This window comes from Miscanthus floridulus, chromosome 6, assembly GCF_019320115.1.
Source record: "Miscanthus floridulus cultivar M001 chromosome 6, ASM1932011v1, whole genome shotgun sequence".
NCBI lineage: Eukaryota > Viridiplantae > Streptophyta > Magnoliopsida > Poales > Poaceae > Miscanthus > Miscanthus floridulus.
This window is the reverse complement of record NC_089585.1, coordinates 126890116-126915074: the sequence shown is the minus strand read 5'-3', so window position 1 is coordinate 126915074 and position 24959 is coordinate 126890116. Positions and strand designations below refer to the sequence as shown.

General features: G+C 42.2%; 2 protein-coding genes, 1 long non-coding RNA gene and 1 pseudogene across 3 annotated transcripts; 1 reads left to right on the top strand and 3 right to left on the bottom strand.

The window, feature by feature from the left end:
• Nucleotides 1-583: 583 nt before the first annotated feature.
• On the top strand, nucleotides 584-3290 carry LOC136456911 (uncharacterized). Its single transcript, XR_010759604.1, has 3 exons — nucleotides 584-1954; nucleotides 2760-2897; nucleotides 3108-3290. It is a non-coding gene; the product is annotated as an uncharacterized lncRNA (long non-coding RNA).
• A 1184-nt stretch (nucleotides 3291-4474) lies between these two features.
• Nucleotides 4475-8821, bottom strand: LOC136456910 (bifunctional aspartate aminotransferase and glutamate/aspartate-prephenate aminotransferase-like; annotated as a pseudogene).
• Nucleotides 8822-8955: 134 nt separating this feature from the next.
• On the bottom strand, nucleotides 8956-12255 carry LOC136456908 (zinc finger protein STOP1 homolog). Its single transcript, XM_066456912.1, has 2 exons — nucleotides 12007-12255; nucleotides 8956-10902 (listed from the first exon to the last, which is right to left on the bottom strand). The coding sequence occupies exon 2, from the start codon at nucleotides 10800-10802 to the stop codon at nucleotides 9243-9245; it is 1560 nt and encodes a 519-aa protein (XP_066313009.1). The 5' UTR covers nucleotides 10803-10902; nucleotides 12007-12255; the 3' UTR covers nucleotides 8956-9242.
• A 5049-nt stretch (nucleotides 12256-17304) lies between these two features.
• On the bottom strand, nucleotides 17305-24730 carry LOC136459524 (embryogenesis-associated protein EMB8-like). The gene is made up of 14 exons (XM_066459373.1): nucleotides 24035-24730; nucleotides 23758-23847; nucleotides 22868-22935; nucleotides 22711-22793; nucleotides 22449-22538; nucleotides 22033-22155; nucleotides 21139-21216; nucleotides 20486-20571; nucleotides 19118-19166; nucleotides 18735-18791; nucleotides 18462-18592; nucleotides 18243-18326; nucleotides 18064-18130; nucleotides 17305-17964 (listed from the first exon to the last, which is right to left on the bottom strand). The coding sequence occupies exons 1-14, from the start codon at nucleotides 24283-24285 to the stop codon at nucleotides 17503-17505; spliced, it is 1719 nt and encodes a 572-aa protein (XP_066315470.1). The 5' UTR covers nucleotides 24286-24730; the 3' UTR covers nucleotides 17305-17502.
• Nucleotides 24731-24959: the final 229 nt, after the last annotated feature.

The following is a 24959-nucleotide window of genomic DNA, read 5'->3' as shown; positions in this document are numbered from 1 at the left end:
ATACAATGGATCTTGTAGTTTCTAAACCATAGTTTTGTGCATTTACATACAATGGATCTTGTAGTTTCTAAACCATAGTTTAAAATTATAGTTTTTTCTAGAGTTTACTAGTTATCACAGATGGTGTAGTTTTTAAACCATAGTTTTGTCAAAATTATAGGTCTTTTCTAGAGTTTACTAGTTATCACCTCTTTTTTAGACTACATGGTACAACCTCGAGATGAGATTGTCTACATTAAAAGCACAAAGTCGTTAAATCCTAATATATTCATTCACATGGAGAGTCAAACCTGTAACCACTAGGTTACATGCCCTTTGGCAGTTATCACCTCTTTTTTCCCTAAGGCATAGTGTTGTACTCCCTCCGTCCCAAAAAAAGTGATGTTCTGTGATTTAAAATTTATCCTAGAAAAAATGATGTTCTGAGTTTTAGACACGTTGTTGGCCCACAAATCCGACGCCAAATTACTAATTGAGATGCGCTACTGATTGTTGCCTGCCTCGGATCTCTAGCATGCATCATATCTTAATTAGGAAGTAAACTATGCGACATCTCTTATTTTAAAGGAATCATGTGTGACATACTAAAGGTATTAATGATATTTCTTTTCTCCACTAATCTGTCTGAAAAATCCCAGAACATCACTTGTTCTGGGAAGGAGGGAATATATGTTAGGTTTATATAAAATCACTCCAAAATTATAAAACATGCCCTAATTTTTTTGAGAAACTTTTCTTTTTTGAGAAACTATAAAACATGCCCTAATAAAAGGTAGATTATACAAGCCGGGCTAACCAACAGCATTAAGGCCCTTCCCCAGCTGAAAAAATGTAAAAATAACACTAAAAAATTAACTCCTCGATTACGATGATATTTGGGTGGATGATAAGCGGATTCAACCGTGTCTGTAAATATGAGTCCAGTGTCAAATGTGCACGCCACCCATGTTTCATTTTTACAAATCGCCCTCCGCAGCCTGGCTGCATTCTAGGACTAGTTCCCAAAGTTCCCTCTGAAGCCTCAACGAATCGCCGCCGAGCACAGCGCGTCGGTCCCTCGGTCCCTCCCTCCCGGATCCTCCGCCCGCCGCTCTTCTCTCTATCCAGCCTGTGGTGGAGATCCGTTCTGGTGAGGACTGATTCCTTGTTTTGATGTTCAGTGATCCTTGCTAGTTGCTTGCTTCGATGGATTTAATTGTTACAAGAGCTGCGTTGTTCTCAATCAAACCCGAGTTTTAGTCAGGCGGTTTCGTATGCTTCGTATCGTTTTATGCTAATCCAATCAAATATCCATGTTTTTGTCAAGTTTCTTCATTCGGTGCACAAGATCGACGTTAATCTGACTCAATTGCCCTTCTTGCACCTGATTAAGTTGCGGATGAGGCGGAACTCCCCATGCGGCAGGGTGGGGCAGCTGCCCCACCTACCGTCGGCAGGAGCACCTAGTACCCCTGTCTTCTTCCTCAGGCGCGGCATTCGAGTGGCGGCGTTCGGCCCCCGACGGCACGGCTGGACACCTGACTGACTGGACTAGAACACGTTGTTTGGAGAGGGTCCAGAGCCACAGGAGCGAAGGCCAAAGGCCCAATAGAAGAAGAGAGCCCATCAGCACAGCATCAGGAATCACCTAGCTCTCGATCCCCAATCCCCCGACCCCGTCAATTCGTCACCGCGACGTGCATCAGGCCGCCGCCGCGGGGCCCTTAGATTTTGGACTTGAAGGAGGCGGCCCCTTGCTGCCTGTGCTGCTGCCGCGCACTACTAGCTGCAGCTCGCCCCTTGCTGCGGCTGCCGCGGTGCCGCTGCCTGCCGCCACCCCTTGCCGTGACAGCCTTCAAGGTTGCAGGTTGCCGCTCGCCCATGCCTATCTCAGCGGCTCAGTGCTGCAGTGCAGGGGAAGGGCAGCAGCCAGCAGATTACGGAGGACGGGGTGGGAGATGGTGACGGTGAGCAGGTGAGATTTTACTTGTATCGTGTAATTGAGATTAGTTCTTTTGGTATGTCTCCTTATTGTAATGTGTGTTTTTAGATGTATTATCACATATAATTATAATTATATGCTAGCTGCTTTGCTATTCAAATTTACAAGTTTTTTAGCTCTTGGATAATTGGATTTTGGACTCTTGGTGTTTGTTGAATCAATAGATTATATGAAGTTCATATGGGCTACTATCCTCTAAGGAGAGGTACCGTCTTCAATTAATCTTTAAATTTGTCATATATTAGATATTCATGTGTGTTCATATGATGCGGTTAAAAATTTTGTGTCCATTGTTCGCCCCACCAAAATTTCCGGCCGAGCTCCCGGATGCAACTTACCTTCTTGGGTTATCATGGCACCTTTTATATGAAAAAAGATCATTGTCCCATTACGAATGGCTTTAGTGCTACACCTTTTATTGATTCTCGTATTCAATTTGGAGATCTTAATTTCAATCCCCATTTTTATTTTTATTTTTGTATGCGAAACTGTGCTGATTATGGTATGCATGTTCATGAGAATGGGATAGTTCATAAACTTGTTATGTTTGTGTTCGTATCTATACATTGAAATGGTGATGCTCGTTTTGAAAAACTCCAGCTTTTGAATTGTGCATAACATTCTTCCTGAAGAAGATACAGAACATGACCCTTTGAATTTATGACACTTGTAACATTTGCAAGCTTGGTGTGCTTTTACTTTATTTCCTAATAAAAGTCTGTATCTCCAGTTTTCTGTAAAAAGTTAAGAATATGTTTTCTGTTATCGATTTGTCCAGGGTTGCTGTGTATATGGTATTTTTGTGCTGGGGTTTCTGGATGTGCACAAAATAGTGTCTCCTACCACTCGACCACACCCATTTGCAGGTTCCATGACCAATAAAAACATGATTAATTGTCATGGGCTGACACTAGTGGTAAGCTAATGCGATCTGGAACTGATGTTGATGCTGGCTCCTGTGCTGGATAATAAACATACATTTCATATCAGGGAAATAATCTAGATCATATGTTTCGTTTTCTTATTTAAGCAACATTCTGTCTGAAGGATGTGTTTGAAGTTGCTCCTTTTAATTTTTTTGAACGAAAATTGCTCTGCTCCTTTTAATTGGTAGCCTGTTTCTCAGCTCATCCCCTCATTCCGGTGCTGAGCTTCAGCCAAAAAGAAGAGCCATGTGAAAGAACGAACTTTTGGTCTTGAGAAGAGAGGACCACTTTGAAGTTATTTGCTAGATTTTTCAAGAATCATTTACATAATATTAACAAAGTTTGCCACTGAAATGGAGTCTGCAATCATTCTCGGCCACTATCACGTATAACCTGTTTTCTCCAATATATCTTCATCAATAAAGACTTCTTTCACAGCTTGCTCTGATACAATTTGTTACCTTCACTGAAATTTTTTCCTGTTGCTCCTTTTGCAGTAACCGGCCATTTCATCTCTGCTGTAACCATGAGTCTAGCTTGTCTAGTATGCCATGGAATGAACAGCCCTTCAAACTCCTTTAGAAGCTACTCAGTCTCAAGCTCAGAGGGGGAAAACCGGTGTGGAGCTGTAGTAGCTTGCCTATCTTGGAAAGTAATGCCTTCTGGAGCTGCCAATGGTGTTGGGACATCAAAGGTGACCCCTTTTCCTCTAATGGCTACTGGTCAGGGCACCGAGGGTGCTCCTCGCCTTCAACGGAGCCATGCTGTTTCAAGAGACCTCGTCAGAAACTGGAACTTCGACGAGATTGTTTTTGGAAACTAGAGTAGGGTGCTCAGTATTCGGTCTAGGTTGGACAAAAACTATCATCTGGCAGGGACAAGCCATCACTTGATAAATTTACTAGGATACTTCTGTCTATCCATGTACTGTATCAACAGTTTAGCACTCGTTCATTCAACAAGCAAATCATTAAAAGAGCACTGATACTTGAAGAACCAGTACCTGGTTTGATATATACGGAGTAGTTGTCAAATTGTGCTGTTATACCAACTTTTCGGTGTATTATTTTTTCCGCATTACCTGTATATCAACATTTCCTATTACTGTACCTTAAGATAATGAACAAATTTCCTTTCAGCTTTCCCATAAGAAGTCAATTTTCATAGGTTTTGCTTGGTGCATCCTTTTTAATGTGTTGTCAATTGTGAACATATGAGTTGTGCATGCTGCTCAACGTATTGGTTTCTTGTAAAGTCTAAATGGATGGCAATGCTTCTGCCCGCATCAAATGGGGAACTGCTATTTAACTAAATTCTATTGGATATTTTGACTGTTTGACGAAGATGCAATGGCCCATCTCCTAGACCTCTTCCTACTTGAAGATTATAGTTGCCTTGCTTAAATTGAACATCCATGGGTTATAAGCAATTGAAGAGTTGATGCATTGCTGTTCTTTTCCATCGAAGCGTTGCAGGACTGAAGTGATTACTGCTCCTGCGACCAGCTTCTTTTGTACAGAAGGTAATTCACATAGGGTTACCAGCCTAGCCTTTTCTGAACAAAACATTTTCATTTGCATGTACACATGATAAATCCTTAACATTACATATAAAAACAACAGATCAAGTCTGCCAAGACAATTCGAACATTATGCTTAAAATAATGTTAAAGGGAAGTAAAAGGTGCCATGGTGGCTTGGTCACTCCTTATTGCAATTTAGTGATCTTGCTACGCAGCAACACAGGGCTTGAGCAGAGCAACAGCTTCCTTTATTTTTGCCATCGCAGTTTGAAGTGTAGGTAGGGATGCAGCATATGAAATACGAATGCACTTGTCATCCCCAAATGCGTCACCTGGGACAAGGGCAACCTAGAGTGCAATCCACAAATAGCAGTTATGGTATTTCAACATATTCACAAAAGAATGCATAGAAATAAATTGCTGGTTCATACCTGTGCTTTCTCTAATAGGAAGATGCAAAGGGACTCGGAATTCTTGATAGTGCCAAACCCATCTACTTCAGACCCATAGTAGGAGCTGAAGTCAATGAACAAATAAAAGGCGCCCCGCAAATTTGATAATTTAGTGCCTGAAAATTTTCTTTATCATTTAGTCATTTTATAGGAGTATAGAACTAGGTTTCAGAACAACCATTGTAATATCTTCTTTTACCTGAGGTTCTGATATTTTCACACCAGGCAATTCCTTGAAGTTTTTCACAAGATAGTCACGGCGTTCCTGGAATGCTTTGACCATAGTTGATACTGCTTCACCACCAGCATAGCCAAGGTTCAGAGCTGCAAGCCCTGCCTTCTGTGATATGCTGCTGGCACCTGAGGTGAACTGCAGAAAACACGTGAGACATTGGCAACAGGATGATAAAACCATAGTTGTCTGAATTTGCAGAAGATAAGCCAATGCTACAACAGAAATAGTTTTGCTTACTTAAAAACCATTAGTTTTACTAGAAGTGCAGTACCACATCACTTAATCTAACATATTACAGATGAAGAAACACAGGAAATGAATTGTTCACCTGGTTTTGGATCTTTCCACATGCTGCAACAAAATGTTTAGGGGCTGCAAGGTAACCAAGACGCCAACCTGTCATAGCAAAAGCCTGTAAAAGTTGCATAACCAAATAAGAACTTGGTTATATTACCCAATGGCCAAGTTTTTGTCTTGGAATAAATTAGGCATCTAGTTCTGAAAAGGTACATTCTTTTTTTTTTGAATGACCTGAAAAAGGTACATTCTAATATTTACAATAAAAAGGGCATACCCAGTGCAGAGAGCTCCCGCTCTGTGCGGGGTCTGGGGAAGGGTGTTAGTGGCAAGCCTTACCCTCGCCTGTGCAATACGAGGAGACCGCGAAGGGTAATAAATAACAAAGCTAATAAAGCGCACACACATTTCGGGAGAGGGGGTAACAAAGTAAACAGCAAACATATCTACCTTAGAAAAACCATTTATAGTTAATGTTCTTTCCCACATTCCAGGCAGTGAAGCAAAGCTTGTGTGTTTTGCAGGCTGATAGATAATATGCTCATAAATTTCATCAGATAAAACCTGCAAAATTAAATAAAATAACATTTCATGATGTTCATCGAGTGAAATTTAACAGGTTGATTAAAAGTTCCATATAAACCAAAGAAATTACCAGAAGCCTAGGATGCTTCTTAACTATATCGGCTATTTTCTCAAGCAACTCCTTTGGATATACTGACCCTGTTGGATTGATGGAGAGCATAGAATTAAGAGCCTTGATTTCTCATTAATTTTCTCGGCAAGCAACTCTGGCCTTAACAAGAAATTCTCTGATATGTTTGTAGGAAGAATCACTGGAGTTGCATCAGCCAGTCTAGCCATCTCAGGATAACTGACCCAGCATGGGGCTGTAATCAAAACCTGAAACAAAGGGATCCCTTCACATTGTTAAGATAAACATCAGCACTGAATATTTTAATGCTACAGGCAATAATCATCTATGAGGACATGCCACCAACATCTGTCATCCTGACCATTAATTGTTTTACATAATGCGGTAATCTGCTAGTACATGAATTGCTCTAGTGACGTGAAACAAAAAAAAAGTGATACAAGGAAGAATATGGCCATATAATATCGATCGACGATCATCCACAAGTGACATACTTGTACAGTCATATAGTCAAATTCCTAGAGGCTGCATCTCCAAATCCCAAAACAAGGTTCGGTTTAGACATCTGTTATTCTAAAATTAGATTAAAAAAAAAACATAATCCTCGACAAATTCCCAAAGCATGACCCAGAATAATGAAAATTGGTACTTGTGCTCATATAGATACTAATATAGCATCGACCATAGAAGTTTGATGCGCTAGGACAAAGTGGTCACCTCATCACCAGGTGAGCAAACTGCAAGCACAGCTTGTGTGATGCACTGCTTAGCTCCATTGCTCACCAGCACCTGATGTGGGAGGTAGGATATCCCGTTTTCCCCTGTACAGTCAATAATTAAACACGAAGTCATTCAGTTTTCTCAGTCAAAAGGTAACTCTGCGAAGACAGACGTCCATTCATACATCCACAGACCCTGGAGTTTAGCACAAATAGCCTTCCTCAGCTCCAAAGTCCCAGCATTAGGAGTGTACCTTGTATAACCATCCTTAATCGCATTCATCCCGGCCTGATAAAGGTAAGCAACGAGAATGTTTACCTGAAATATCCCAACTTGATAACAAGACATATTCTTGCTGGATACTCATCAACTATAATCAAGTATCTAATCAAGTACTCATCAACTTGATATCCCAACGAGTATCTAATCAATTACTCATCAACTTGATATCCCAACGAGTATCTAATCAAGTACTCATCAACTATAATGTGATTAAGTTTTATTTAACAACTGCATTCAGTGAGCCAAAACCGAAGGTGAAGTTGTAGGAAATTAGTGCAGGTAGCCCTCACCTCCGCGATCGCGGGCGGCGTGTCGAAGTCTGGCTCCCCCGCAGCTAGACCGATGACCGGCACGCCGGCCTACCGCAGCGCCATGGCCTGATCGGTGATGGCCATGGTTTTGGACGGCCGCAGCGCGCTCACCCTCGGGCTGATGGACGTGTCCACCGCCTCCGCCCGCACCACCGCCATCCTGGCCCTCGCCGCGTGTTTTGTCCTCCCGCACGCCCTGCGGACGCAGCCATCCATGGAAGCCAACAGTTCCCCGGTAAGTTCACTGATTCAGAGCCAAGAAACCGAAGCACCCAACCGATCGCGGCATTGCAGAGATCGGCTGCTCACCTGACGGAGTTGGGACCGGAGGAGGCGGGTTTGGCGAGTGTGAAGGAGGAAGGGCCCGACGAGGAGGCTGCTGCCGCGGCGGGGTCATGTAAGTGGTAGCTGTCCAGCTTAACAGCAGTGGGACTGACGTCATCCGAGTAGTAGTTTGCAATCGTGCTGATGGTAGGTGGCCATTGTCGCGGTATTGGTAGGTAGGTGTTGGATGTCATAAAATCAAGCTTCGATCTCTTCTTTGCATTTTCTACTCCTCCAACCTGCCACCATTGCCCCTTCTTTGGATTTTCTCCTCCTTCAACCTGCCACATAGTCCCAAGAAACTCAGCTGTCCGGAGTAGACATTCCATTCCCTCATCGTGTTTGGTATTCACAGAGAAAGTCAGAGGAGGAGGCACGAGAATTTTCGGTATCCATCGCCATTGTCAGGTGCAGTAACGAAAAGAATTAGTACTCCAGATTAGCAACCCCGTGCCGTGTTCAGAGGCCGGCTTCACTTTCTTACCTTGTTTGCTCTACTCGCTTGATGCAAACTCTGCACAAACCTAGCGCACCCATGTTTGGGACAAGTGAGGATCACTTGCTCGTTAACTGATGCAGCTGTAACCCAGCAATGTAGGCCGTGGCACGCCTATACCATCACCATACTGGAGAACAAGATTAATAGCTGAGCAGCTTGCTATGATAAATTGTTGTTAGACATAATCTGCTGCTCTTCATTCTCTCCTTGGTTGGAGACTGGTCGACTCGGCCGACCACTCTCTGTTGGGAGTTAGGGACTGATCGGCTTTGCCGACCAATTCATGTAACAGTAGCAGTATTGTAATAGGTCATCTCTAGTACATTAGTTGGTAGCTATTATATCAGTCATGCCCTGATAGTGGACTGATGTAAGCTTTGTACTGCTAGGAGTAATCGGTATACTCTGTACCATACGAGTAAGTAGTTGGTGTACCCTGTACCTTAGGAGTAGATAGTTGGTGTACTCTTGTACTCAGGAGTAGATAGTTGACCAACAACTATGTACCTGGTAGAGGTACAGCTAGAGTTGTACATCTAAAGGGCAATGAAATACTCAGTTCAGTTGCCACAAACCAAAGGGCAGGGCTTCGGCCAACACTGGTGCAATGAGTGTGTGTGCGTTGTTCTCAGTCTCTTCTTCTACCTCTAGCCATAGTGAGTGAGTGTGTGTGCTAGTAAGCTATTTGCTTACCTGTGTAGGACAGCCAGGGATCAACAATTGTCAGCGCTACCAGCATAAAACAATAGTGTTATATTAGAGAGAATAAGCTAAAACAAAAGTAGTTCAGCCGAGCAGGCTGTAATGAATAAGCAGTACTTGTATATGTATACTGGAAATTGGGGCTATCTGGGTCTACGAAATGCTAGGAGTCCTTGATCATTATTAATGACCACAAATGTAAGTACACTTAAGGAAAATATAAAAGGCATAACCTAAAATGCCTCTTGAACAGAGGTAGAACCAAACTAGCATCATGCAACAACATACATAAAAGGTTGAGAGTGCTGTTGTCGTCATCATCGATGGCGGCACCCATCAGCTATCTCCGTTCTGCTGCCCATAACTGCAAGATCCTGAAGGCAGGAAGGAGAAGGGGTTCTCAGAGATGTCAAATCCAGGGCGAGTGAAGTCGTCAAGCGCGCCAAAGCAAGGATCAAAGCTCAGCGGCGAGAAATAACCACGCACATCATCAGCCATTTTCATGTCGAGGTTTGATATACCATCAGACGAGCTAGACGGGAAGCTATACACCATGCTCCTCGCCATTTCATTCATTGGCTCGCTGTCGTGTGGTTGCTCTGATGCTTCTGATACTTTCACATCTTCCATGGGGAGCGCAGGTGTGTGGCCTTGGAAAAGTGCAACATGTCCAAAAAGCTTGTCCTTCCTGGAGAAGGTTGTTCCACAAGAACAGAGCCATTTATCACGACCACAGTGCTTCTCATGAGTCTTCAAGTCGGCAATGACAGAGAACTTCTTGGTGTTGCATCGGCTGCAGGTGTAGCTCTTGTCACAGTGGCTTCTCTTGTAATGGTTCTTCACACACAAGATTGTTTTGAGAGGCTGGAACTTCTTGTGCTCTTTGTTCCGTTTGCAACCCACAAATGGGCATGAGTACCTTGTAACTGGTGCATGATCTGCACCAGAATCCTTTGTGGGTTTGGCAAGAGCAGCTGGAGTCTTGTACTCATCTCCATGGCCCCTCATGTGCATCCTTAGGTTAGCATCTCTTTTGAAACCCTTACCACAGATCAAGCAGAAATGAGTATGTGGTGCTAAAATCTCCTCCTTTTCTAATTGCAAGACTACATATGAACCAGGAGGAAGATTCTCTCCCTCACCACCATCATCACTCTCCTTCACATCATGGTCCTCCATCGGAGTCGGTTCAGACCCCTCCCCACCACAGGGATTTGGGCATTTGATCAGCTCATCTCTTTCATCTTGAGCAGTATTAAGGCTATTCATCAGTTCATCATAATCAGAAGTTTTTCCTGTGTCAGGAATATCAGTCTTGCTGTCTACACTTGGTCGCTGATTAGCATTCATGCCAAAGCCCATAGGAGAACCAAGAGTGTTGCCAAGCTGCCTGACTGCTGGATTGCTGCTAAGAAGTGGGTTCTTCATTGAAGGGAGCAGGGAACCAGCAGTAGATATGAGTTGGATTATAATGCTAGTGAGATCAGCGGTTATGAGCTGCTGCTTTGCGGCTAGCTCAGAGGAACCGCCAGCTACTTGGTTCTCTCGATTATTCATGGACTGCACAATATCTTTTACCTGCTTGATCTTCTGCTCAAGGAAGGTTAGGTTGCTCACTATAGCCTGCGGGTCCCAATCTGTATTCTGTGAAGGATTTGATTCAAACTGGTTGCCAAATTTAGCTTCATTGTCATTAGGAAGATACAAACTGGAGGAGGGAGGCCCAAAGAATGGAGGAATGCCTGGCAAAGATTGACCAGGTCTTGGAAAATAAAACTGCTCCACTGAATTGGAGCGGAGAGTCTGTTGGTCAGGGTCAGCATTCCTTGCCATGCTGCTTGCCATCGTTGAAGAAGCTTTCATGGTGGCTTCCAAACTTGTCATCCTGCCTTCCATTTCAATTCAACACCGCTCGGGTCTTGCTTCAGTATGCTCTTCTACCTCAGGAAGTAGAATCATCGGATGTAGAATTGTTCTATTGGGCGAGTATGTAACCCTGCGACAGAGAGATTCAGAGATTATAAGTGGCAGAAAGTTAAATTCGACATGTCACGGACAAGGTTGGAAGGAAGCTATGACTAGTCGCCTGCACAAATGGCCTTTCTCGTGTATCAAAAGGTAAACAGAAAAGAAACAAGGAAGAAGAGGGTGCCTATTTCTAGTTGTAAAAAGGCATAACAAGCCTACATCTTTATTTCACATGTATAACATGCCAGAAATAGGGAAGGTACATATTTTTTTTTCAGTAACAAGTGGCTTACTTGTCAGGATCATAACATCATGTCAGGATCATAATATTTTTTACGGAATAGGCTTAATTGAGCAGCAGAGCTCCTGCCTTTTGCGTTCAGAAAAAAAAAAACTTTATTTACCGAATAGTACTAACTATTTTACTGATCGGTAACTTCTCGAGATCTTCACTGCGATAATCTAATCTGAAAACTGACAGATCTGTGGCCAGAAGGGTAGCACATCCCAAAAAGTCAGACCTTAGCAATATTTAGCAAATATATAAAGCAGCATGGACTGCATGGTACCTAGCTGAGGCAAACAGAAGGATAGAGATGAAACTTCAATACACGCAACCCAAAGGTCGATTGTGAAGATATGAATCATGAGGGGATTATAACTGTTCAGTTCAGTCAAAGACCCTAACGAGATCGAATCGAAGATCCCAAATCTCCTAATAATCAAATAAAGATTCAGTAAACAACTTCCCTTGTTTGCCCCCCCCCCCCCCCCCCCCCCCCCCCCCTACAAATTTCAAGAACACGAAGCAAACCAACCCGACACCAAGAACACAGATTCCAGATCAAGAGATCTCAAATTCCTCATGTATCATCCTTTCCCCCTACCTCAAGATGCTATTCCACCGAAAAAAAAGGGGCACATATTTTATCATTTATTAGACAGGGCCCAGATCAGACAAAGCAGGCAACAGTAGAGGAAAGAAATCATCACAGGGAGGACGAGCACAAGGCGAGCAACATAGAGCCCCGATTACCCTCGCCGGTGTCTGAATCCATGTTCTTGTTTGAATCCAGCGTGACGGAAACAGGCAAGAGAAGGTCGTAGATAAACAATTCAGAGGTGGACTTACCGATCAGCAGGATGGAATTGCGGCTTCCGGGCGAGAAAATGGGAGCCTGGATGGCGGGTGCGGTGGGTTTATAGGAGGAGGAAGGAGACCCGAGCCTTCCAGCCTGCTCCCCCTCGTTGACCTCTCGAGTTCCCCTCCCTCCTCCCTCTCTCTCTCTCCCTCACCTTCCGTTACCTCGCTCTCGCTGTGCGAGGTCCGGTCATCCGGTGCGGTGCGCCCCCACCCATCCAGCGCGGTGCCGTGACGTGCTACAGCTGCTTCTACTATCCCGTTTGTGTGGAGCCGTGAGGTCAGACTCACCATCAGCGTCAGCGTCTCTAGCGCCGCACGGAAAGCAGGATAAGAAAAGGGCAAATCTTCGGGGCAATCCGTAAAACCCATTAAAACCAAGGGTCTGGTTCGACTGGTCTAAAATTTTCTTTTTTTAGTTAAAATAGTATTTTTCTCTTGTAACATTTAAATGAGAACAATATTTTTTAGTCAGAACAGTATTTTTCGGTCAGTTTTAGCCAAGTTTGACACCAGACACGGGGTGAGCCTGGTGCGTCGTCAGATCAGGTGCGGAGCGGTGGGTCCACTCCTTCCATTCGAGGCCAAAGAAAAGAAAAATGTCTTGTTGGCAAATGTGTGAGGCCCAATCCCAACGAGGGCCCGCAGCTCCTGTCGTTCTCTTCTCTTTTTATTTTTCATCCCTCGATTTATCAGTTGCTAAAAAAATCCCTCAATTTATCCAGCAAATCTTTTTAAATTTGATTAAACATACATACAAAGAAATACTCGTATCTATAATACATAGTAATAAGTATTATTAAACTAATAATGAAATACTTTCTCCGTTCAAAAATACAATTTTAAGTATGAATCCGGACAGACATTTATCTAGATTCATACCTAAAACTATATTTTCTAGGACCAGAGGGAGTGCTCATTTAAAAATATAAATATTAATATTGATTTCTATATGATTGACCAAACTTAAAAGATTTAATCTCACGAGAAATAAGATGTGTATTTATATCTATATCTATATCTATATCTATATCTATATATTCCCTCCGTTCTGAATTAGAAGTCGCTTTGACTTTTTTGGGTACACTAGATAGAATTTGCTACGTGTCTAGACATATTATAGATCTAAATACATAGCAAAATAGATATATCAACAAAGTCAAAGCGACTTATAATTTAGAACGAATGGAGTATCTTATAATCCTAAACTAACTCTATTAACATTCTATCTTCATATGCAAGTTGTCCACCTTAGCAATCCACTATAACATGCAATTACAACCAACTAGCATATGTAATTATAATATCCACGACACGCATCATCCACTGACATATGTTTAGTTCTTCACATCAGCGTACACAGTATTCACCAATGTAAGTTTATAATAGTTTATCCTGTTATCCCGTTATATAAGTAATTATATGTAGTCCACTTTCTTTCTAAATCACTGGCGGTAATTCTTACAGCAACGCGCAGGTACTTTTACTTATTTATTTTAAAACTGAGGGATTGGTTTGGTAGCGCCGGCTCTTCTCCCCATCTTCTCTACCTTTCCTCGGTGCTGTGCGCCTGTGCTGCTGCGGACTCGACCTGAGGTTGGAATCGAGTAGCCCCACGCTACTCGGCCAATGGGAAAAAGGAGTCGTGACAAATAGAGCGTGCCAAAGATGTGGGAATATCTGAGAGTATGATGCACTTTTCTTTCAGTGCTGGTAGTTGTTTTGCTCGATGCCGATTTCATTTGGATTTGTGCTGTACTGCTGCCTGCTGGGGCCTACTTGATTTGCAGGTACGGATGCCATCATCAGCGACTAAACACTCCTGTTCAGAGGCAAGAAAAGTGCTATATACAGTTATAACTATTTTATGATATGTGAACTGAGCATAGTTTAGTTATACAGTTTTAGACTTGGCACATGTGTTTTTTTTTTAGTTTATTATAGGATTTGGAGACACTATTCTCTCCGCCGGTAGATGGCGTGCACACCGACAACTATGTGTCTCGGATATTTTTTTTTCAATCTTAAGATTTATCTACTCGTCTTTCGGAGATGCTCGCACGGATAGGCTGCACATGAGTACATGTCTTTATTAGGATGAGTGCTCATACATGTATAAAGTGTATGATGTATGCTATGTATTGTCAAAGGAAATATATTTAGTAATCACAAAAAAAGAAATATATTTATGACTTGACATAATTAAATTCTAGATTTTAAACTTTTAGCATCAATAATTTCAAATTGTCCACTTGGAAATATAGAAGTTGATCGTAAAATATTTGTCTCTGTGGCGGCCTTTTTATCGAGTTTCTAATACCTATTCTTTTAATTAGAATATAGTTATAATATCTAAACAAGCACGATGTTATGAAAGTAGCTTTCATAACGGATTCATATGTATGATTTTATGTTTCCAACTAAATATTTCGATAACTGCTGCTGGTTAAACATTTTAAAGTTTGATGAAACAGTTAAGTATTTGTGTCATTTTCATATTAGCTATATTTTTGACATATTGTAGTCAAACTTACACCTTGAAAGCCATGAATGATCAATAGCACTATGCTAATTCTGCTTGACAAAGCACTAATTAAGTGCAATTGGTGGTCACTGAATCAACTCTGCTCGTTCTGTCATATGCCACACCCGTATAGCTAACGTCAGATCGAGTAGGACCATTCCGAATTCCTCATCAGGAAGCGGCAAATTCGTGAGATTCAGTAGGATGTATATACGTAATTAATTAATGTGTTGTTTCACGTGGAATTCCCTTGCTCTGGTAGTTCCCAGGCTCTGACAAGTGTCATGAACGCTTGCCATGCATGGCAAACACTCATGCTCCACAAGAGAATTTAAGGGCCTGTTTGGAACAAAGGAATGCAAAACAGAGGAAAGAAAACAAACGTAGGAATAGGATATAGGTGTTATGAGAAAACAGATGAAAGAAAAAACACAGGAAAACATAGATTGGGGTGTTTGGAACAAAGAAATTATAACACAGGATTCCCAAAACACGAGACACTGTGAAAATAGATGAACACTTGTTTAATAAATAAAAGTACATACGGAATCCTCTAGGCCCTGGCACGGTGATGGCATTGGTCATCTATCTCCTCACGCTCTCACTTACATGTGGGGCCTACTATCTATGGCTATTGGACTAAAGTTCAGAGCAATTCTCATCCACTTGTTTGCCTTCTCATTTTCACCGCGTTCTCTTCCAAAGTCTCGTAGTCTCTCTCTTGGTTGCTGCGTCGCCGCCGACGCAGCCACCACTGCCGCCGTTGTCGCCCCTCTGGTAGCCACTGCCCCTCGCACAGCCATCACCCAGCACTGCCGCTGGCCTACTAGCCACCCCCCCCCCCCCCTCCCACACACCAACTTGGTGCCAGGTCAGCCATGGATGGATAGCCATGAGCTCAAGCAAGAAGATGAGCAGTTGACCACTTTGGAAAGGTAAGAAGAGGCATAAAACATTTGCTTCCTACCGGCTTCTTACCTGCACGCGTGCGTCCGTCTCGGGCATACGCGAAAACTTTGGATCTGAGTAGAGTTTTTCGTTCCTGCATTTTGTGAATGAAAGCGTTCCTTTCCAGAGGAACGGCAACGTTGAATCCTTCGTTCCAAACGGCACATGATGTCATCAAAATGGAGGAACTGCATTCCTTTGAAATTCCTTTGAAATTCATGCAATCCAAACGAGCCCTAAGAATGAACTTTCCCGGAGCTGGAGCTGAAACCTAAGGCTGCGAATGCAACGGTGCAGATCACGCTGTCCAATCCCCACGACGGCACAGCGTGCACCACAACGGCCACGGCCCTAGAAGAACCACACCAAGCCGCGCAACCATTTGACATCACCAGTGAGGTCACACAGAGGGACAAAACAAAACAGATCCACAAAAAGAATACCGGGCTCTGCTCCTCCAACGGTCCAAATCAAGAGTTGTTTTGATCCAGCTATTAAAATTTAACAGGTGTGTCGGAAGAATATTGTATGGGGTGTTCGGATACTAATAAAAAAACAAATTACATAATCCGTCAGTACTCCACGAGATGAATTTTTAAGCCTAATTAATCTATCATTAGCATATGTTTACTGTAGCAAAACATTGTCAAATCATGGCTTAATTAGGCTCAAAAGATTTGTCTCGTAAATTAGTCGCAAACTATGTAATTAGTTTCATAATTAGTCTATATTTAATACTTCATGTATGTGTTCAAATATCTGATGGGACAGCGACTAAAATTTAGGAGGGGGAAACTAAACACTCTCTGTACCGGGTGGCCAGGGGCCCCACCCCCTCCTCCAATAGGAGAGATTACCCCTCCTCTCACTTCAAGACTGCAAAACGCAACATGTGAGCTTGCACGTTTACACTCGACAATTCGAGCTATGGTGTCAGCATCGTGGGCCTTTTTTTTATTATCCAGAGCAGGACAATTGCCATCACGGATTATGGTTGACCACAGAATTTGATAATAATATTCTGAAAAGTAGTGCAAATTGGAAGGGTGAAACGATATTTTAGAGGAAGACAGCGAATCAGTAGGTGAGCAACTGTCTAGAGAAAGTCCAACTGACTTGCGTAACCCACAAATAAATATGAAGGACTTATCCTGCAAAGACAGATCAAGTTGATCTCTCAAACGTATTCAAAATTAAAGGTTAGCCATCACAGGGGAAGAATTAACATCTTATAACAGGAATCCAAGGCACGTATGCGTGCAAGACAGAGCACCATAGTGACATAGGGAAAAGCTGAGAGAGATTCCAGTGGCACAGAAACGTGCACGTACCAAGCAGCAAACATTTAACAAGAAAATCATTGCAGATTTGAAAGGGTTGCTGTGACCCTAATGCCGTCGCCACATCAAAAGATACTTCGTGCACCTTTCCTGCTGCACCCCACCACCCAAAAAAAAATTCCCGCCTCAGCTATCTGCCTATCCGACAGTTCTAAAAAAAACTATCTGCCTATCTGACAGTTTTTTACCGTCCACTCCTTGAGTACCTAAATAACTGTCATTTTTTCTGCCGTAAATTTGACTAGATTTTTAAAAAATACATACAACATTTGTATCTCTAAATAAATTCATTATGAAAATATATTCAACAATCTATTTAATGATATTAATTTTTATCATAAATATTATATATATATTTAATCAAAGTTGTTTCTTGGAAAACGAAAACGACAGTTATTTAGGGACGGAGGGAGTATGCATCACGAGTCTCACATCCTTTTGATTAAAAAAAAAGTTAAGCAGCAAATCAAGGCAGATTTTACTTAGTAACGATGACATAGATGCTTCTCATGCATGGATGTAAATATATTACATAGTATCAGTTTATCCAGGCGCCCCATTGTTTGCTGGTGATGATACTGTACACAGGAGCTGTGACGACCCGGAAGAAATAAAATGGCCTTCGTACTTCAAGGGCATTGTTGCATTGTATAATAATATAAATACAAGTAGGGTTCATTTAGCTCGCAACGGATTCCTGATTTTTTTCCGAAAGGTGATGAAAGCTAGGGAGCCAAGGAGCGGCCATGATGTTACAAAAGCAATGTAGGCAAGCAACCAGACTGACCTCCCTTTGTATCGAGTCACTTGGTTTATAGATCTCTTGACAGGAGCAATGATCTCATGAAGCTTATTGCCGTGGATGTCATCACCTTGCTGTTTTGTTGGCCCTGCAGGGCTTTCGTTCCCCACTCCACTGGCCTTTTCATTGTGATTCAACGCAGATACCACATTCTGTCGTCTACCGCCCGCCTCGTTACTTAATTGTTCTTCATCAACTGCATGGTTCGAAGGTGAGCCATCACTATCAGGGCCATCTTTTGTTACTGCAGCTACCATTCCATCTTCCATGAGATTAACATACGGACTCTTATCAATGGAGGATTCCAAAGAAGAGTGCAAAACATGATCATTTGCCTGTATTTAATCATGAGACGAAATATTTTAGTCAACATACAGAAAAGCTGAGCATTTAAGATGGCAAATTTCATTGATGAGTTAGTGCCCTGCACACACCTTCTGCCCATGCATGTAGGAGCTGTCATGAAGAGCAGAAAGGAACTCGGAAGTAGCTCCAACCCACCTACAAAATATATCAGATGGCATTAAATTCAGATTATCCATTAACAGAAGATATATATGCTGTAATACTCAATGTTGACATCATATAACTTTCATATTTATAGAAGACATACCATAGTCTTCGAGCAGTTAGTCCTTGAAAGAATGCAAGATGACCACCATTCGGAGTAGTTGCTAAAACAATGTTCTTATTGGCCCTAAATCAAATCAAAACGCTTCTGATTAATATATTCTTATGGATCATAAATCAAATAAAGATCCTAGTGATTAAAGATTAATACATAAACAGAACTGTTCAGAATGAGGAGCATGATTTGACAAGAAAAATTCACCTGCATTCATCCCAAGGAATAGCCTCCCTTGTGCAAAGGGGATCATCCAAAGCATTGATACAAAGCAAGGGAACTGACACATTTCCAACGTAACTAGCACTGCTGCACCGGCGATAGTAGGTATCCACTGTCTGTAAGGGGGAAAAGATCACTGCACACGATCAGACATATTCAGATTTTTCAACATTATCAGCTGTTACAGCAGTACTTGAAATATTATCTGTTTATAATAGAGAAGTGAATGCCATATAGAAGCCATATGATTGAGGGTACCTCATATCTTGCGATAACACAAGTAGCATGGTGGTCAAACTCCCGGATAGATCGTGACTGCCAAATTAGAGAGAAAAGAAAAATAAACAGTGGGATATCATATGAACTCATGAAGAGCCCATGAATAGAAACACCAAATTTCTCTAATCTATGAATTCAAAAGGCTACATAATTAGTCAAACAATTGGCAGCTTGAAGATTATCCTTTTCATAACACAAACTAGCAAACCACAAAAACTAATTACGAGGGCATGGAACTGATCTACCTTTTCTTTTTCTAAAAAAAAAGATAAAGAGGTTGGGATTTATTAAAAAAAACTGTAAATACTATATAAACATACACAGTTTGATACCAACAAAGATTGCAGGAGAGAGAGTCAAACCTTTTTAATACCTTCCCAGTTTGCAAGTCGGGCCAAGATAGGTTGATGTCTGCAGAAGGCAAAAGTTAATGCTTCCTCAATAGTGAATAGTGATCATGCTCTTATTATTTGTGACAGTGCTAGGTGGGTGGATTGCATCCACCAAAGATTTTGTGCATTTAATTGGAATTTCCATTCCTAGAAGGCAGAATGCAGTTATATTGTCATAATGCCTCTGACTGCTGTGCAACAAATTTTACTATAGTGAAAGCAGCAGCAAGCAAAGGATAGAAAACAGATAACACAAGCAATTCATGCAGCCAGGCATGGAGGACACACATATCTAGCGCCTCTCAGTTTCAGGAGAATACTCAGCTAAGTTGTGGTTTATGAGGGCCTATTCAGGGTGCTGTCCTGTTTTGGCAATGGGATCCAATAGGGAAATCATGGGCAACACACAAATGCCATTTCTTCATGTGGCTGGTTGCACATAACATGTGCTAAACTGCTGATCGACTTGCACGACGGGGTTTCATACACCATCCTCGATGCCCACACTGTGATCAGGCTGAAGAGATTATCCATCATCTGCTCGTCACCAGTGTTTTTGCATGACAGTTCTGATTCAGCCTGCAGGCCCTTCCACCGCAGCATGGGGAGACGCCTTTTGAATCTTTGATGACTGGTGTGTCTAGAGCTAATGATATGGTCGACGTCCAGGCACGGCAAGGCCTTAATTCCCTCATTGTCTTAGGGGCATGGTCACTTTGGAATCATTGCAACTGATGTGTCTTTGATGGAGCTCCACCAAATGTAGCTGGAGCCTTTTTGCTCACCAGCAAGGAGATGCAGTTGTTGTATGGCTGGGACTCGTGGTATTTCCTACCTGGATGCTCTAGTGCCAGGAGGCGGTTAGGTGCTTAGGTCGAGCTCTTTTTTTTTATAGTCAAGCGTGCCCATGTAACCTAAGAAACTTCGGGCGTGGGTGTCTGTGTCTGTAAGAGCTCCTACCATTTTATTCTTCTTTAGTTAATATAATAATGGTACACAGCTCTCCTGCAGGTTCGTCTGTTTGAGGAAAAATCAAACTAAACAAGCAGAAAGCATTTAAGACCACTCTTAGATATGTTCAATTTCAACCTCCAGACAGATATTAGAATCACTACATTTGAATAGTCCAAGCATCCACAAATACTTTGATCATGGAAATATTATCGCATTCACTTGTACATCGCTCTATAAAACTATGGTCCAGTCACTTTTACATTATTAACAACTATAGTTTCCAGATTCTAGTGTACCTTTTAAGATGTGGTGATTCTGTAGAATAAAAGTAAAGAGTCTCGTATAAATGTGTAGAGTGTACACAGTTTAGTGAGGAAAGCTTACAATTTTGCATAGCCCTTCAGACCAATTGCAAGTGCTTTGTCGTAAATACGCTGCACAAGCTTGCGGGAAATAAATCTGTCACCTATCTACAAAATTGAAGTGAAATGAGAAAACAGAGTGAGGATAAGGGCCAGTTTGGTGTTATGGCACTGTGCTGTTCAGACAACTGCATAAGCTTTGTTACAGAGAATTGTTGCCAATAATAAGGACAAGGCTACAATTGGTTAATATATCAAGAAACATTTTTATAGAACATGTATTAAGAACTAATATAGCCAAAATACCTTTTCAAGTGTGACAACCTAAATTTGCAGTGAATCTAAACTTGGATGAAGACTCAAGATGAATCCATGGGTAAGTACCACAATGAGTTGTAATACATTGACAAAAAAAGCATGCTTGGTTCCTTTGTCTAGCTTTCTTGAGCACGGCAAACAAGAATTTTCTTGCTTTTGAGGGAGAGCCAAATGGACCATTATTCTCTAGCAAGCAGGCATGGACCACCAGCAAGGCTAGGAACAGTTGGAAAAAGAAACTGAACAAGATCTAAGTCATTTAAGCATTTCCACATTTGGAGCAGTGCAAAAGTGAACTGAAGATTCTACATTATAAGCATTCAAGTTTTCCTAGTGAATAACGATCGAGCAACTAACCAACAGATCCCATGGAGAACAAATAGATACTGCACCAGCTACAGGAGTATTCTCTCCTTCTTCTCCAAGATACTTGACCTGTACAAAGATGTGGAATAAATATGTATTGTTTGTATCATGTTCTAAAATCAACTTATGCACTGTCAAAATTCTTATTGGTTGGGGGAGGAATTGGAATAATGATCATGAACATCATGGGATTCAGTACATACACAACATTAAAAAGTACAAGATTAATCACAAGTCTGACCATGACTATCAGATTACTGACCACCAATAGAGAATGCGAATGGAGTACCAGGAACAGATCAAACCCAGCCAAAATTACTCAACGACAAGGCTAAAACAGTGGAGTGAGCTCAAAGAAAGTAAAGAGGAAGACTAAGCAGGCTGGTGAATGGGGCTGGGCTACAAGGTTTCATGAACCTTCACCAAATTTCAGTAAAACCCACTGCTTTACTAAAGTGTGGTTGAATTGCAGAAATAGTGGATAAGTCCAGAACAATTCTAATTGATTTGGTACTTCTTAAAAAATCTTCACATAATTTAATATATGCAAAGGAAGACTTCGAAGAATGGACTGTGTCACCTAGTTTCTTGTAAAAATAATTAAGTTCGTTCTGACCTTGGCCTGGTTAGAAAACAAATCACAATTGAAAACCCGAGACGAACTTAAACTTAAGCTTGTACATGCATGACTCTTTTTAGCGAGAAGATACTACCATCCATAAAAAAACAAGTAACCTTGTGCAAATTTTAGCTAACAGTACAAATAACCTGCAACAAACACTTTTCCACAGTAGGTAGCAGGAAATGACAGACGTCAGAATATGAAATAATGAAACATGCAGATTGGAAAAAAAAAGAGATTACGCCAAGGAGAAACATGCATACCACAATATTGGCACCTATGCTTGTACCAATGCAAAACAGTGGGCTTTTCGGATATCTGTAATGCAGGTATTTAATGACCTCTCGGACATCTTCTGTCCAACCACCATTATAGAAGCAATCTGACTGCCAAAGGAAATAAAAATTACAAACTCAGTGGCGATGGATACTGAAAAAATCGTTTGGTGTCTCAGAAACATGATGCAGTGTAAACAGACAACTTATAACTTAATGTGGATTTATCATTTTGCACCATCATTGGTGGCAATCAGATATATGGCTAACAAGAGCCACAGATTTTGGGCAAAAACATTGAGCATTACAATCTGAACCGAAACAGAGATCATGAGTGTTCAAGAAAGTTTAAATGGTATAGTAAGTGAATTTTAAGTACTTCCTGTTTCAGTTAGATAACTTACAGTAATGGACACACCACCAAGACCTCTGTGGTTGCATACAACAACATTCCATCCTTTGCTTGCCATGGAATAAACCAAGTGTTTTGCATACTGCAGCAAGTGATTACATCTTTAGAATGACTATTTATGTTCAAAAAAAAAATCTTTAGAATGACTAGCAAATATAGAAATAAGTTATACAACAGAAATACAAAGAGCTCTTTAAATATGCAAATACAATACAGAAATAAGTCAACATCAGAAAAATAAGATAGAAACTAACCGCAGCAGCAGAATCACTAGTTAATCCAGGAACCACAACTACAAGGGGTGTTGAAGCATCTTTAGAAATGAATCCATCCACAACTGCAAAATAACTGAAGAGGTCAGACAATACCATCATGCCATATATATATTACACAGAATATGGGTGTCTCTACCTTCCAAATCAGATGCGAGCAGCCAATCCAAAGCAATGGTTCCACCATCACGAACTGTGTACAACTGTCTGCAGTGCAGAGATTTTAATCAGTGCACTGCCAACTAAGAAAGCAAGAAAAGAATTTTTGTTCACTCCACTAAAAATTAGCATAGATCCTGAAGAACTTAGTTAAGGGGGCTTAAACTACAGAAAATCAGTTCTATTGTGCTCCTTGTCAGGAAGCACACAATTAGTTTCAATAAGAATTAAGAAATGCAAACTATTGCTATTCAGCTTTCTTTCTTTCTTTCTCTTTCCTTTCATGCAAGGTCCATATTGAATTATGAAACTATACATTTCCCTGAACACCAATGGAGTGACCAAAATGATCTTGACATGTCGAGGAATTCATCCATGGAACTGAAAAGAGGCTGGCAAGAATGCCCAGAAATTCTTGCAGCGCTCAAGCCGCTCATAAAAGCTTATTGAGACATGCATATACCACTCCACAGCAAAATAGAAGCATCATGGACTTATTGACATTAGATCTTACTCCAATTTCAAATATGTACCTTTTATGATTCTTGTTTTGTCAAACTTTTTAGCTTTCACCATGACAGCGCATGGTTGATGTTACTAGATTCATGGTAAAAGATACTTTCATACTATCCTTCATTATTTGTAGTAGTAATATATATTTTTTTTAAAAAAAAATGCTGGGCAAAGTGTCATACTGAAGATCGTGTCAATTTCCTAAACAAATTATAATTATATTGCAATATATGGTCATGCGATGCTAACCATACTTGAAAGAACAAACTCTTGATAGTGTCCACTGTAAATCTAAATGGCTAGGGTGAATAAGGGAAGATTGAAGAATGTAACTCTCTCGTGGGTAACGAATATAACCTTTTGTACGTGAATGAAGGCGGCATCCCGTAGATGCCCAGGAACAATGTCTGCAAATGCGGGCTCGCCAGCCATGGCGTCGCCAGATACCTGCATAATTACACCACAAATCCATCATCACTCCCAACTTTTAAACTGGTCATAACCCAATGGAAACAATACGTCGCATGATTCAGAACACCACATTGCAAATTCCATCACAGTTGACCAAACACGCCCAATGCTGGTAATACCGCTACACTACGACGATCAGGCCTACAGAGCCCCATAGCCATACCTGCCGTGGAGCGAGCGGCACTTGGACGCGACGCGGTGGTAGATCTCCGAGACGGGGTGGAAGGTGAGCTCGACGCGGCCGCCCCGGAAGCCGCGGAGGATGTCGCCGATGACGTGGAGCTCGAGGAAGCGGTACAAAAAGACGGACACGACGATGATGGCGGCCAGCACGTAGCGCTCCGCGGGCACCATCGCCGCCGCGCGGAGCAGCAGCTCGACGGCCGACTCGCCCTCGGCGACGGCCTCCAACATCCTTCGCTAATCGCTACGCCCGCCTTGAGGCCTTCGGGTTCTGCGATTTGGGAGCGGCGCTCCGCTCCGTGAGGAAGGAGGACAAGATGCGGCCGGACGCACGCCCTGGTCAACGTCGCGCGCTCCTCGAGGCAACCTCGCCGGCGCGGAGAGGCGACCGGTGCGGTGGGAGTTATGAAGCAGTTCGGGCGGCTATTCCGAGGTTCGGCGGAGCACGCGATTCACACCGTGGACGGACCGACGGTGATGCAAAGAGCGCTTTCCTGGTTCCTGGACGATTACGCTCTTGTGGTTTGTGTAAGAATCGATATTGTGTGTACCTTTCTGTGTAACCCGTAGATCCGTAGTTAAGGCTTCTCGCCCTTTTGGTAGATACACCGTAGCCGGTGCCGCGGTGTAGAAGAAGTCCAGTGGCGCCGGCGGTGACCCGCAGGGGCGAGGCAGAGGTGGCGTCGGAGAACCTGCATAGGCGCGACGGTAGAGGTGGTGGCTTGCAGGAGCGAGGCAGAGGCGGAGTCGGTGTGCCATCCCGTCGCTGGCAGTATGGTCTTTAGATCGGATTAGGGTTACTATAGGTGGGAGTGGCGGCTCACGACGAACCTCGTTCTCTGAGCTCTCACCCCCCACCTTCTTTTTATGTGTGCTGTGCGACAGGGGCCCACCAATCGGATTAG